Consider the following 16,294-nt stretch of genomic DNA (forward strand, 5'->3'; position numbering starts at 1 on the left):
TCTGCATCTCCCCAAGGTAATACTTAAAATCTGGCCTGTTAGTGGGCCCTGAGGACCGGAGTTGAGGACCACTGCTGTAAATCACCATAGCCCAAACTACTACATTGATGGCCACGGTCTTTTTGGTGCTGTGCAGCTGCCCTTTCTATACACTGACCACGGGGGCGCTCAACTCGACATAGCCGCCATGCTTTTTTTTTTTTTTTTCAGTGAATTTTTTTAGCTTGGTGCAGAGAATGGATTAAGGTAAACAACTTTTTGCCTTTTAGAATCATTTTAAATTAGCGAAATTACCTTTTTAAGTGATATTTAATTCTCATTTTTTATTTTAAAAAAACAAACAAACCTGGTATACTTACCTGCTCTGTGTAATGGTTTTGCAGCCCAGATCCTCCTCTTATCAGTTCCCATGTTGGCACTCCTGGCCCCTCTCTCCTGCAGGGTGCCCCCACAGCAAGCAGCACCCAAGCTGAGCCGCTGCCTTGTGTATCCATTCAGCCATGGAGCTGCAGCTCGGTCCCTCCGTCACCTGATTGGCTCACTGACTGTGATTGACAGCAGCAGGAGCCAATGGTGCCCACTGCTGCCAAAAGCCAATCAGGAGTGCGAGTCCCCTAAGAGGCAAGGCTCTCCTGGATATCGCTGGATCAAGAGGGGGCTCAGGTAAGTATTAGGGGGGGCTGCTGCACACAGAAGGTTTTTTACCTTCATGCTAAATAATGGTTGACACCGATCCGCCCCTGCTGGAGCCTCTCATCTTGTGACTTGCTAGAAAGTTATACTGTTGCAGTCTGATCACTGGGAGAGAGGAGATTGAGGAAATGCTTCCTGCTGCTTGCAGCAGACTGATGACATCATCTTAATCATCTTAGCCTAAGCAAAGTCAGTGGTTGGAATTTGGATTGCATTATTATATATTTTCATGTGACAACACTGAAGAAATGACACTCACTTTTGTTGTCAGCGGTTTAGACATTAATGGCTGTGTGTTGAGTTATGTTGAGGGGACAGTAAATTTACACTGTTATACAAGCTGTACACTCACTACTTTACATTGTAGCAAAGTGTCATTTCTTCAGTGTTGTCACATGAAAAGTTATAATAAAATATTTACAAAAATGTGAGGGGTGTACTCACTTTTGTGAGATACTGTGTGTGTGTGTGTGTGTGTGTGTGTGTATATATAATATAGATTTTTTTTTTATAATAGTATTTGTTTTTTATTTTTGCATTTGGTTTTGCACAGAGCAGCCCGATCCCCCTCTTCTCAGCTCCCTTGTTGCTGCTCCTGGCCACTCCCTCCTATCAAGTGCCCCCACAGCAAGCCCCTTGCTATGGGGGCACCCGAGCCGAGCTCCAGCTCCATGTGTCCATTCAGACACGGAGCTGCCATTCAGCCCCACCCCCTTGGGAGCCAATTAGGAGGGAGAGTCCCGGACGTCCAAGGGACTCGTGGACATCGCTGGATAGAGATGGGGCTCAGGTAAGTATTAGGGGTTGCTGGGGAGGCTGCTACACACAGAAGGCTTTTTATCTTAATGCGATAAAATAAAAAACCTTCTGCCTTTACAACTCCTTTAAGTGAGAGCACGCATGAGGTCCACGCTATTGCTCGAAAGGATCCCTATCTGTCAGTGGGGGTGAGGTGGCAGAGGTACGGTGGACTGGTGGAGAGGGCAGGGGGCTCAGCAGTGTTGCTCATATATGCATCATACAAGGAGGGTGTGAAGTAACACAGGACTGCACCTTTTACAGAGGAACTCTGTTCATTTAACTACTATACACAGTGTACGGCCCATCTCTAAATTGCGGTACCGCCATTATGTTTTGACTTTAACATGAACAAATCCCGTCCTGGGAATCGATGAGCTTGTACACAAAAAGTCCCCGTTCACACTGGGGCGACCTGTGAGGCGACCTGGTCGCCTCACAGGTCGCCGTAGGTCGCCTTCCATAGGGAAGCTGTGGACCCGTTCTAATAGGAGCGACACAAGTCGCTCCGACCTAGAAAAATGTCCGGAGCTTCTTTGGGGCGACCCGGAGCGGCCGGCATGGACTTCATAACATTGAACCGCGACCTCGTAGGTCGCCCCTGGAAGTCGGATCGCCCCTATGTGAACGGGGCCAAAAGGTACCCTCACGTGCAAGGTGAGTAGGCCCTGCCCTAAACTTGACGTAGTCACCAGGATATGCTTGAGATTTCAGTGTAGCAGAGGAACAGTTGTCCACTTGAACAGAAATATAATGGTAGATCAATGGGATATTTTTCTGTTCCCTGGCAGCATATATAAAGAGACAAAACACATGGAAATGTGCATGTCTAGCACAGATGTACTGCATATCATTTTTTTTTTTTTTTTTTTATATTGCCCAGACATGAACCACAAGCTTAAAGGTAGGGGGCAAATATGACATTCCCCAACTCCCACCACCTCCTCCTAAACCCACCTGTGGATGAACTGTCACCATTTTGGGACATAATTGGGAGGTTTATTGCTAAAACAGAGAATACATGCAGATGGTAATCAGATTGCCTAGATACAATTCACACCATACATGCCCTAATTATTTGGCACACAATCTCATAGATCCTCCTATATCAGGCTGGTCAAGGCCCTGTGGGCCACAGAAACTAATATAGTTACATAGTTAGTGAGGTTGAAAAAAGACATCAGTCCATCCAGTTCAACCTATGACGTGTGTGTGTCTACTGTTAACCGCACATTGTATACCCCTGTATGTTGTGGTCTTTAAGGTGCCCATCTAATAGTTTTTTGAAACTATCAATGCTCCCTGCTGATACGACTGTTTGCGTAAGAGAATTCCACATCCTTACTGCTCTTACAGTGAAGAACCCCCTACGTATTTTAAGGTTAAACCACCTTTCCTCCAGTTTTAGTGAGTGGCCGCGCGTCTTATTGTATTTCCTTTCTCTGAATAGGTTTTTCCATATGCTAGGGTTTCCAGTACAATATTTGTACATTGATATCATATCCCCCCTCAATCTTCTCTTCTCCAGAGAGAATAGGTTCAGTGCTTGTAGTCTTTCCTCATAGCTGATGTCCTCCATTCCCCTAATTATTTTTGTTGCCCTTCTCTGGACTTTCTCCAGTTCCAGCACATCCTTCCTGAGGACCGGTGCCCAGAACTGGACAGCATACTCCAGATGTGGCCGGACCAGAGTCTTGTAGATTGGAAGAATAATCTCTTTATTTCTGGAGTGAATCCCCTTTTTTATACATCCCAGTATTCTGTTGGCTTTGCTTGCAGCGGCTTGGCATTGCATGCCACTGCCAAGCCTGTTGTCTACCAGTACCCCCAGGTCCTTTTCCATCCTAGACTTACCCAGAGCCCCCCCCCCCCCCCCCAGTGAGTAGCTTGCTTTCTGGTTTCTGGCACCCAGGTGCATAACTTTACATTTTTCAACATTAAACCTCATCTGCCATGTAGTTGCCCACCCCATAATTTTGTTCAGATCCACTTGTAAGGTTTCCACATCCTGCATAGAAGATATTGGCATGCTTAGTTTAGTATCATCCGCAAATACTGAGATTGTGCTAGATATCCCCTCCTCTAGATCATTTATGAATAAATTAAACAGGATTGGCCATAGGACAGAAGCCTGGGGGACCCCGATTTCCACACCTGCCCAATCTGAGTACTCCCCATTAATCACCACCCTCTGGACTCTCCCCTGGAGCCAGTTCTCTATCCAGGTACTCACCTTATGGTCCATACCTACCTTCCTTAGTTTGAACAGTAAGCGTTTGTGGGGAACGGTGTCAAAGGCCTTTGCGAAGTCCAGGTACACCACATCCACGGGCAGCTCACTTCATCATAGAAAGTTAATAGATTGGTTTGGCAAGAAGGATTTTTCATGAATCCATGCTGATTACTACTAATAATACCATTTTCATTACTAAAGTCTTGTATGTGGTCCCTTGACATCCCCTCCAAAATCTTGCAGACTACTGATGTTAGGCTGACCGGCCTATAGTTACCCTGGTATATATCTCGGCCTCTTTTTAAATATTGGTACCACGTTGGCTTTTTTCCAATCAGCTGGCACCATACCCGTCTGTAAACTATCCTTAAAGATCAAGAATAATGATCTGGCAATCACCTGGCTGAACTCTTTAAGAACCCTCGGGTGCAAGCCATCCGGTCCCGGTGATTTATTTATGTTAAGTTTCTCTAGTTTAGTTCTAAGTCTATCTTCTGTTAGCCATGGAGGTATTTCCTGAGGTGTGTTGTTTAGTTCGGCCTTACAAGCTGGGTTAGTGTAGCCCCCAATTCTTTTGTGAAGACTGAAGAGAAGAAATTATTTAACACTACCGCCTTTTCCCTGTCCTCTGTGGCCAAAACTCCCTTATTGTCTTTTATGGGGCCAATGTGTTCTGACCTCGCTTTCTTACTGTTTATATACTTAAAGAATTTCTTGGGGTGCTTTTTACTCTCTTACGCTATATGTCTCTCTTGTTCTATTTTAGCCGCCCTGATTTTGTCTTTACATTTCTTATTACACTCTTTGTAATGCTTGAATGCTGCCAATGACCCCTCAGTCTTGTATTTTTTGAAGGCCTTTTCTTTAGCACTAATATGCATTTTTATGTTGGAGTTTAGCCACCCAGGGTTTAGTTTTGCTCTTTTATTTCCCTTTGGAATGCACTGGCCAATCCCCTTGTTAAGTATGCTTTTGAAGCACTCCCATTTTTCCTCCGTGTTCTTTGTTCCCAGGGTTCTATCCCATTTGATATTTTCTAGCAGCGAGCGCAGTGTTGGGAAATTGGCTCTTTTTGAAATTCAGTGTCCTTATATTACCCTTGTGTTTCCAATTACTGTAATTAATACTGAAACTAATTGACCTATGGTCACTGTTTCCTAAGTTGCCCCGTATTTCTATATCCGTGAGCAGGTCTGTAATGTTGGTAATCAGTAGGTCAAGAACCGCATTGTTTCTTGTCGGTGCATTCACCATCTGACCCATGAAATTGTCCTGCAAAACATTTAGGAACCGCCGAGCCTTGGCTGAATGCGCGGTTCCTTCTGCCCAGTCTATATCTGGATAATTAAAGTCCCCCATTATAATGACATTTCCCATCCTTGCTGCCAATCCTATCTGTAAAAGGAGGTCCGCCTCCCCCTCCTCCCTCAGGTTGGGGGGCCTATAACATACGCCCAATATTACTTTCCCCACAGTGCCTTCCCTTTGAAGTTCTACCCATAGGGATTCTGCCTCGTCCATAGCTCCATTATTAATATCATCCCTCATATTTACCTGTATACTGTTCTTAATATACAGACATACCCCTCCCCCTTTTTTACCTTCTTTATCTCTGCGATAAAGGGAATACCCCTGAATGGTCGCCATCCAGTCATGAGAGCTGTCAAACCAAGTCTCAGTTATCCCCACAAAATCTAAGTCCTCCTCAAACATCAGCAGCTCCAGCTCTCCCATCTTGTTAGCCAGGCTTCTGGCATTGGTATACAAGCCTCGTAATATCTCGTAATATCTCTGCATTTATCAAAGCTCATGCCTCCTGCCGATTGGTGACAAGCAAGGGATGTGTCAGACTTCTGTAGAGAGACCACTGCTTGCAGCATGCTGGCAGGGCACAGGCCATTTTACTCAGGCTAGGGCTGCTTTCTAAAGAATACCAAATGTAACACTTTATGCTCCTAGAATGTATGTCCTTTGATTCAAACTGAAAGTTCAGTTGGACTTTAAATTTTGAGCAAGTTGCCTATTCTACTTACAGTAGAACCCTATGGATCCAACATCCCAGCTGACCGGGTTAGACATGTTGCAACTATAGTTCCCAGAGAAAGTCCTGTTTGGATTCAATATCTTGAGGTTCTGGTCTAGAAAGACGTGTGTACTATCATTGGTCAATGGCTGACCATCCTTTTGCCATGTCACAGATCCGGAACCGGAATTGGCCCTGCAGAACAGATTCACATCTGGGGTTCTCTCCTCTACGATCACTGGCGTTTGTAGCACAGTCACATTCATTATGACATCTGTTTAGAGGAAAGGAGGAAGCAGATATTGTAGATTAGACCTTCACAATGTCATTTGTTCCTATGTTGTATGAAAATTTGAACCATGTTCAGACCAAATAAGCAGACTGCAATTGTAAATGGCTTTTTAGTTATGGTTGACTTATTTCATGATCTGCTCATACTAGAGTGACCTGAGCATGATTGCTCGAATATGCCTTGGGTATTTCAATACTGGGATGGGATCTCCTTGCCATGATTCCCTGTTCTATTCTCTCCACTTGGGAGTTTTGTGTGTCTTTGTGTGTTTCAGCTCCTCCTATTATTTTTTAATATTATTTTAAAAAATCTAGAATCCTAGAACAGTTAATGGGAGCCCCTCCTAATGGGAAAAGTGGGTGTGCAGATCCAGGAACTCAGAGCAGATATCTCACCAACAGAGTCCCAAGAGCTAGATGTGAGACAGTCAGGGGGGTTATCTCTCGTAAAAAGGTCTACTGAAAAGGGGTCTTGATTGTCATCAGGTACTTAAGTTCTATTCTTTTTACACTCCACATAATCCTTTAAACACTAAAATATCCATTATGGGTGGACTGGTATAATATTTTACCATGCGTTTCAAGTAAACACCACTCCTTTTATTGCTGGATTCTTATATCCTGATATACTCTGCTCTCATTCTCTCTATTGCTCGATCTCGCTCTATATAGCTATATTGTATGTTACCAGGACAGTTGTTTCCATTTTAAGATCCCCCATTCCGCTGGGTTGCAGTGCTATTTCATTTAAATGGAAATGGCATCCCAATGTATCTTGCCTTTAGCATGCCATGTGTCCTATGTCAACCCATGTTCTAATATGCATCAAACAGTAGGTCAACACATGTGGGTGCCTGCTAATGCGCTTTGGTGTGCAATGAAAAGTACATTATAGCACAATTCACCACCAATGTATGTACAATGCACTTATTTTAATGAAAAACATGTATATTAAAAAAGAATAGCGCACGCATGCAAAAGAAATGACTATCAAATATGAAGACAATCCATAAATAAAAATGCATACTTGCCAACTGTCCCTTTTTTCCAGGGACAGTCCCTGGAAATAGGAGCCTGTCCCAGGTAATTTATATTGTCCCTGGAAGCGCCTATTAATCAGGCTGCCCATAAATGTTACGCAGAAGTAGCGCAGCTGAATGGGAGAATTATTCCAACTCTTCTACTGTGGCCTTAAATTTGAAATTCCCTTTTTTAATCTCCTGTAATTCTCTCTATATTGAGTAGACTCTATAATCTGATAAGTAGGCGAGATTAATTATGCAGAGTGGGCGGAGCTTCAGGGAAGTGGGTGTGGTAATTGATAGCTGTGCTGCAAAGTGTCCCTGGAAATTTTTTTTAAATGAAAATGGGGATTTGGTCCCACCATATGGCCATACCGTGCTCAAGCCCACCACTACGTCAAAGTACCCCATTGTCAGTGGGTCCTATACTATCCATAAAAAAGGGGTGAATCCAGCCTCTCTAACCCTTGGAGACAACACTCCTTGCTGGGAGAGATGTGCTAATGCAATACAAGGGACTCCTCCTATATCTACTTGATGGTGGACTCTGATAGAGTACAGGTGTGTGTGGGGTGCTCAACCTCAGAAGTCTGGTCAGACCGAATACATAATAAACAAGCAAAAAATTGGGGGAGCAAACCCTGAACATGTATATCTAAAGCCAGTGCAGCTATGGACCAAGCGACATGTATATTAAAAAAAGAATAGCGCACACATGCAAAAGAAATGGAAAACCTATCCGGCAAAAATGCACCAAACTGCAAAAATGTAAGAAGCAGGTGTCCATGTTTTTGTATGCATATGAGGTCCAAAACAAAAAAACAAAAACCAAGACAACCCTTTCACACGGGCTTTCTGTATCAGGTCCGCCCTTTTTTTCAGGCGGACCTGATCGGAAGCTCCATGCACCCCTATGGGGCAGAGGATGTCAGCAGTTACATTTACTGACACCCCCTGCTCTCCGAACTGATGTGGTTCGTGAAATCCAGACGGATGGAAACCCTATTTTCCATCCATCTGGAGGATCGAATCAGATAAAAACGGACAGGCGGTCCATTTTCATTCAATCTCACATAGAGGAGAGTGAGGATCTGACAGCTCCGTCTCTGCAAAGTAAGCGGAGACGGAGCTGTCATCCGCCTGCTCAGCGGGGATCGGCGGATCGATCCCCGCTAAGCAAAACGGAGTCCGCCGGGCGGAAAGCCTGTGTGAAAGGACTCTAACACTATAGTTCGGGAATGAAGAATGAGAGGAGAAAGACAAATAGATGAATATAGAAGAGTGTTCCTACCCTGGGTAAGAAAATGTCTCCGTAAACAGCGTGTTATTCTGAACTTTTTGCAGCATTCTATGCAGCCGTATGTCAACTCAGAAGGGAACTATTTTGAAGCTGATTTCATTATATATATATATATATATATATATATATATATATATATATATATATATAATTTTTTTTATATATATATATAGTTCTCATATACAGTGCCCTCTAAAAAGTAATCATACCCCTTGAAAATATATAATATATATTTCTCATATACAGTGCCCTCTAAAAAGTAATCATACCCCTTGAAAATATATAATATATTTTTCTCATCTACAGTGCCCTCTAAAAAGTATTCATACCCCTTGAAATGTTCTACATTGTGTCATGTTGCAACCAAAAACATAAATGTGTTTTTTTTTTTTTTTGTGATTTTATGTGATAGACCAACACAAAGTGGCACATAATTGTGAAGTGGAAGGAAAATTATAAAATAGTTTTCAAATTTTTTACAAATAAATATCTGAAAAGTGCGGCGTGCATTTCTATTCAGCCCCCCTGAGTCAATACTTTGTAGAACCGCCTTTCCCTGCAATTACAGCTACAAGTCTTTTTGGGGATGTCTCTACCAGCTTTGCACATCTAGAGAGGGACATTTTTTGCCCATTCTTCTTTGCAAAATATCCCTGTGTATTCAGGGGTTAAACTTCTTTTTGGTATGATATGATTAGGGGTTGTGCCTGGAAATTTTTCAATTATTTCATCCCTTCTTATTGTATAACTTTCTTCTTTTGTGATTGATGAACAAATGTGCATTTCCTTTATCACTGTATATGGCACTTTTGTTATACTGCTTAGTGTAATAAAAAAATTTTCTGATAAAAAAAAAAAAAACTTCCATTGTAGCTCTGGCTGTATGTTTCGGATCGTTGTGCTGCTGGAAGGTGAACCTCCTCCTCAGTCTCAAGTCTTTTGCAGACTCAAACAGGTTTTCTTCTAAGATTGCCCTGTATTTGACTCCATCCATCTTCCCATCAACTCTGAGCAGCTTCCCTGTCCCTGCTGAAGAAAAGCATTCCCACAACATGATGCTGCCACCGCCATGTTTCACAGTAGGGATGGTGTGTTCAGGGTGATGTGCAGTGTTGGTTTTCCACCTCACGTAGAATTTTGCTTTTAGGCCAAAAAGTTCAATTTTGATCTCACCTGACCAGAGCACCTTCTTCCACATGTTTGCTGTCTTCCCCACATGGCTTAGAGCAAACTGCAAACAGAACTTCTTATGGCTTTCTTTCAACAATGGCTTTCTTCTTACCACTCTTCCATAAAGGGCAGATTTGTGGGTCGCACGACTAATAGTTGTCTTGTGGACAGATTCTCCCACCTGAGCTGTGGATCTCTGCAGCTCCTCCAGAGTTACCATGGGCCTCTTGGCTGCTTCTCTGATGAATGCTCTCCTTGCCCGTTTAGGTGGACAGCCATATCTTGCACCGGGCGCAACATTTGGTGGGGCGCATCCGCTCTGCAGTGTCATGTCACTCACTTACAACAGGCCAGGGTGAGGTGAGGTCCCCCATATAGATCCCCCCTTACAGCAGGCCAGGGTGAGGTCCCGTCCCCCATATAGATCTCCCCCCCTTACAGCAGGCCAGGGTGAGGTGAGGTCCGAGGTCCCCCATATAGATCCCCCCTTACAGCAGGCCAGGGTGAGGTGAGGTCCCCCATATAGACCCCCCCTTACAGCAGGGCAGGGTGAGGAGAGGTCCCCCATATAGATCTCCCCCTTACAGCAGGCCAGGGTGAGGTGAGGTCCGGGTCCCCCATATAGATCCCCCTCACCCTGGCCTACTGTAAAGGGGGTGATCTATATGGGGGACGGGACCTCACCTCATCCTGGCCTGCTGTGAGGGGGGATCTATACGGGGGGATCTCACACTGGCCTTCTGTAAGGGGGATCTATATGGGGGACCTCACCTCACCCTGGCCTGCTGTAAAGGAGGATCTATGGGGGACCTGCCCTGGCCTGCTCTAATGGGGGATCTATAGGGACCCTGTTCTAAAGGGGATCTATGCCATAGATCCCCCTTTAGAGCAGGATCCCCATAGATCCCCTTTAGAGCAGGCCAGGGTCCCCATAGATCCCCTTTAGAGCAGGCAAGGGTCCCCATAGATTCCCCACTTTAGGGAAATGTCCCCATAGATTATATGGGAAACATTCTCTAAAGGGGGATCTATGGGGACCCTGCTCTAAAAGGTGATCTATGGGGACCCTGCTCTAAAAGGTGATCTATGGGGACCCTTCTCTAAAGCTTAGGGGGTAAGGGTTTCTTTAACTAATCTAGTGGAAGAGACTCAAGTGCTAAAATCCTGCAGGTTAGGGGGCGCAAATTACTTGCCTTGCCACGGGTGCTGACAACCCACGCTACGCCACTGCTTGGTAGGGTTACAGTTGTGCCATACTCTTCCCATTTTCTGGTGATGGATTGAACAGTGCTGAAATGTTCAAAGCTTGGGATATTTTTTTATACCCTAACCCTGCTTTAAACTTCTCTACAACTTTAGCTCTGACCTGTCTGGTGTGTTCCTTGGCCTTCATGATGCTGTTTGTTCACTAAGATTCTCTAACAAACTTCTGAGGGCTTCGCAGAGCAGCTGTATTTATACTGAGATTAAATTACACACAGGGACTCTTGGATTCTTTTTTTTTTTTTCTTTTTTCTTTTTTTAGGTGACTTTTGAAGGCAGTTAGTTCCACTAGATTTTAGTTAGGGGTATCGGAGTAAAGCGGGCTGAATACAAATGCATGCTACACTTTTCAGATATTTAATTTATTTTTTTTAAATTTTGAAAACCATTTATCATTTTTCTTCCACTTCACAATTATGTGCCATTTTTTGTTGGCCTATCATATAAAATCCCAATAAAATACATTTACATTTTGGGTTGTAACATGACAAAATGTAGACAATTTCAAGGGGTATGAATACTTTTTCAAGGCGCTGTATGTATGCGTGTGTACATACTGTATGTATTGTATATTTGTGTGTGTAATAAATCAAAATAACTTGCTTACCATAGAATTTGACCAGAAATGACCCTGAGCCAGGGACAATAGTTGTTGTCACAGTGATAGAATAGTTTCCTGCATCTTCATTGGTGGTCTTATAAATCAGCAGAGATCCACTTTCTGTGAGGATCATTCGTCCTAGAACTCTGGGAGAAACGTAGGTATAGCCATCTGTTTGAATGGCCAACGGGGTATTGTTATAACTCCAATATATTCCTAATGGATTCCCGTCATACCGGATGGTCAGACTGATATTTTCCCCCATTTTATATATGCCCGTGTCCATACTTTGGATTTTCTGGACCCTGTCTGTTAAAACAAGGGGTACAGTCAATGTTTGTCCAAGAAAAACTTAAAATTCAGAAACTGGGACACAAAAATTAACAAAAATACCTATTGACCACTTTTGTAGTTGCGTATGCTGTAGTTGCATGCAGTGCCGGGACATGGCCATCCAGCGCTCGGGGCAAAGATGCCAAACAGTGCCCCCCCCCTTCCCTTTAGGATTAGGGTCAGGGCACCCAAATCCCTGCAATAAACGATTGCTCTCAGGGCAGGTGACCCTCCTGCCCACCCCTTGTCCCGGCCCTGCTTGCATGTTTCATGGTTGCTTGATTTGTAGCTGTGTGTTCCATGTCTTTACAAAACTGTTCAGTGATAATATACTGTGAACAGGTACTCCCACCCAAAGGTAACGAGATGGCCACCTACTGTCTCTATACTTTATCCCTGTCTACCCCTACACCTCTCTGTCTTTACTGTCATTTTACTTATTCCACTAGCCAGTTGCACTTTCTGGGCTCTAGTCTTCTTACTTATAATAGAAGCATTGGTTTCCTTCATCGGTTCATAGTTTAACCTGCAATGAATACCTGAAAAGATTCATCAGGGAAGTTCTTATTTTTCCTACCTTACACGAGGATAGAAAAGTCTGACCGCTCAGTGCCTCTCTAATGCAGGGGCATAACTGCAGGGGTTGCAGGGGTTGCAATTGCAACCAGGCCCCATGCTCCAGGGGGCCCATGCAGCTTCCCTGTACACCTGGATAGGAGGGGCGGCGGGGGCAGCATGTAGAGAAATCACTGTCCTCCTTTTTCCTTTTGTAGCTGCAGGAGGAAAATGGAGGAGATTGGTTCCTCTGTATGCTGCCCCCCGCCGCTCCTCCTATCCAGCTCACTTGTGTTCTGCTGTCTCTGGGCCCCTGTGTGCTCCCCTGGTCCCCCCCCCCCTACTGTGCTCCCATCCCTCTCCTACCGGCTGCTGCAGGGGATGTGTCACAATAGAGAACCAGGAAGGGGTCAGTAAATATGTAATTTACCAGCTCCTTCCTTTTCTGAATGGACAGAGTCATAGTCAGTGACATTATAAAAAAAAATAATAAAATGATAAAAAATAATTAAATTAAAATACCAAAAAATAAAAACTACTGACACCAGTGGGTGAACTTCCAGGATCGCAAAGGTCACACTTGCGACCGGGCCCTGACATTCCACCACCCCCCAAGATGGCAGGAAAGGGGGCCCACTGCAGAACTTGTGAAAGGGTTCCGCTGCAGGACCATGATAAAGGGCCCCATTACAAGAGTAAAGGGCCCCAGGATCAGTGGGAAGAGCCCCAGGCTCAAAGGGAAGGGCCCCAGCCAGGGGTCCGGGGGGGCCCATCATGGTTTCTTGCACCGGGGCCCTGAAGGTTCTAGTTACGCATCTGCTCTAATGCATAAGACCTGCATAATATAATCCTATAAATTATATTGTAAGCTTTAAAGGCTAACCCCACCTTTTGGACCCTATTATATGCTTCTCCCAAGGAACCAAATAAGCTAACGGACTCACCTCTGACGACCACAGTGAATATAAGAAGGCTAGAGTTGCCACTTGCATCATTAACCATGACCGTGTATTTTCCAGAGTCTTCCGTGGTGGAACCGTTGATAAGTACATATTGTTTTCCTAGTGTCAGCCGTTTCACGTAATTGGCAGCAATCGATTGGTCTTGATTTGTCCATACAGCCACAACGTTGCCATTGGCGGTCCATATTATCACGCTGGGAGGAAAATTGTAGGAAATGGTCAGGTTGATGGTATCTCCAGTCAGTAGGGTTGGGGAAAGATTTGGACTTGTTATAGTCAGATTTTCTCCATTGCCTATGAATAGTTCACATACATAAAATTATAACATATAATAAAGTGGTATGGAATCTGCTATTCCTAACATACAGGTGAACAATGACAAATTGAAGGACATTTTATCAAGTAAACTGGTGAAAAAATTGGAGGCAATTCAGGCTACTAGGAAAGTCTATGTGACTATTTTTTCTGCATTACAACTCCTGTATTTGGATCCCTGGGCAACCAACTAGGGGCCAAGTCACACCTGAACATTGTAAGTTAAGTTGAAGAGTGTTTTGAAGAGACAACGGCATCAAGTTCAGCAACAAAATATCAAATGTAGATCAAAAAGATTTTTGCTGAAAACACACAAATAAGTGTACGTAATGTAACTCCCAATATGGGGAACTGCGCTAAACCTTATAGTGGAGGGCGTTGGGATCCTACCCCATGTGTTTATTATGTGACAATAAAATGTGCAAAAAAATGTGAATATGGTGATACTCAGGTTTTGCTACCTTGTGCCGTACAATAAAAAGATATGTATGTAAATTATTAAAAAATTGGGTCACAATAAAATATATAAATAAATAGCTTCAATTTAGAAAAATTATGGATAGCATAAATTGTTCAGCTAATAAAGTGCAAAGTGAAATACATCAGCTAAAGTGCTTAAATATGATAACAAGGTGAAATGATAGCCCATAATTCAAATTCTAAATAGTGCAAATGGTGCATAAAGTCCTTCTTGTGCAAATAAAAAGTGCTAGTGCTTTTACATATGCAGTAGTGGTGTGACCCTCCACTTCACCTCCAGGTGGTAAATGGTAAGATGGCCCACTTACCAGATCCAGTGGATTCCTGTTGGCATACGCCAGCAGAAATCTGTACAGGCTTGGGTGTTTATTCTCAGGTTGGTTCCGGTTTCCTAGGGGTACACGGGTGTCCATGGCTTACTCCTGTATGCACTCAGGATGTGAGGGAAGAAAGAAGGCTCCTCATGGTGCAGACGGTATTAAAAAGATTTCCTCTTTATTCAAGAAACTTTCAACGCAATCACAACGAAAAGAACTAAGTAAAAACAAACTGGTGCCCTTAATGGATTTCCTTGTAGACTCAATGCCTCGTGGCAGTCCTTGGTGTCTGCTAGTAAGAGCTGTGCCGTACCCAGAAGTGGGGAGATGGCGTGCGGTTCACTGCGGGCCCAGAACGAGGCAGCGCGCGTTGCAACTTGACGTGTTTCGTCATAGAAATTACGTCATCGGAAGTTGTGCGTACGTTGCGTCAGTCTCATTAAATAGGGAAAGAAGCCATATCCGCCCTCAGCTACTCCGCCCCTTTCTTTTAACACATATCATTACCGGATACATCTCACAATGTCTTTTATCCGTAGAGGGTCACTGATTGGCGGAGGAAAAGTATTTATTAATTACCACCAAAAAAAAAAAAAAAATTGGGAATTATGGCCATATACTAATTATTATACTAATAATAATATAAATAAGCCAAAATCTTTATAATGGAATACAGGTAATTTCTATGACGAAACGCGTAGTGAACCGCACGCCATCTCCCCACTTCTGGGTACGGCGCGGCTCTTACTAGCAGACACCAAGGACTGCCACAAGGCATTGAGTCTGCAAGGAAATCCATTAAGGGCACCAGTTTGTTTTTACTTAGTTCTTTTCATTGTGATTGCGTTGAAAGTTTCTTGAATAAAGAGGAAATCCTTTTAATACCGTCTGCACCATGAGGAGTCTTCTTTCTTCCCTCACATCCTGAGTGCATACAGGAGTAAGCCGTGGACCCCCGTGTACCCCCAGGAAAGCGGAACCAACCTGAGAATAAACACCCAAGCCTGTACAGATTTCTGCTGGTGTATGCCAACAGGAATCCACTGGATCTGGTAAGTGGGCCATCTTACCATTTACCACCTGGAGGTGAAGTGGAGGGTCACACCACTACTGCATATGTGAAAGCACTAGCACTTTTTATTTGCACAAGAAGGACTTTATGCACCATTTGCACTATTTAATATTTGAACTAATTAGGCTGCATTCACATGTCAGCGTATTGACCGCGGGCGGGCTGTGCGATGTTGCCGCGATTTCCGCCTGCCGAATCGCGGTAACATCGCGCAGAAAAAAAATTGCGGGACGCATTCCGTCCAAAAAAGTACAAGAGCTTCTTTGGAACATAATGCGTCCCGCACTTTTTTTCTGCGCGATGTTACCGCGATTTGGCAGGCGGAAATCGCGGCAACATCGCACAGAGTTTGGGGTGCTATTGCAAATAACGGGCAACGCACAGGCGTCCCGCGATTTGCAATGATTTCCGGATTTGCACTTTATTAGCTGAACAATTTATGCTATCCATAATTTTTCTAAATTGAAGCTATTTATATATATATATTTTATTGTGACTCAATTTTTTCATAATTCACATACATATCTTTTTATTGTACGGCACAAGATAGCAATACCTGAGTATCACCATATTTACATTTTTTTGCACATTTTATTGTCCCATAATAAACACATGTGGTAGGATCCCAACGCCCTCCACTATAGGGTTTAGCGCAGTTTCCCCGTATTCTATACTAATTACATCCACTTCTATATACTCCTTATTTGTATACTCTAGTGACGCGAGTGATATAACTACAATACTAATTGGGAGGGTGAATCTCTCCAATGGGAAAACAGACAGACAAAAACTGATAAGGGGGGGGGGGGGGGGGTTCTAACCCATCCCTACAATATTCAAAACTTTATACAAAAGTTTTGGCTTTA

At 43.7% G+C, this 16,294-nt stretch overlaps 1 protein-coding gene across 1 annotated transcript in view; it reads right to left on the reverse strand.

Annotated features, from left to right (window-relative positions):
• LOC309568992 (pregnancy-specific beta-1-glycoprotein 8-like) overlaps positions 1 to 16,294 on the reverse strand; it is a gene marked incomplete at its 5' end in the record, with an annotated part of 53,701 nt that overhangs the window by 36,831 nt on the left and 576 nt on the right. Inside the window, 2 exons of the mRNA XM_082274755.1 lie at positions 11,401 to 11,565; positions 13,227 to 13,538. Of these exons, the coding sequence (XP_082130881.1) occupies positions 11,401 to 11,565; positions 13,227 to 13,538 (477 nt within the window). The remainder of the gene's footprint in view (positions 1 to 11,400; positions 11,566 to 13,226; positions 13,539 to 16,294) is intronic.

Source organism: Pelophylax lessonae (assembly GCF_965119305.1).
Source record: "Pelophylax lessonae genome assembly, chromosome: 12".
NCBI lineage: Eukaryota > Metazoa > Chordata > Amphibia > Anura > Ranidae > Pelophylax > Pelophylax lessonae.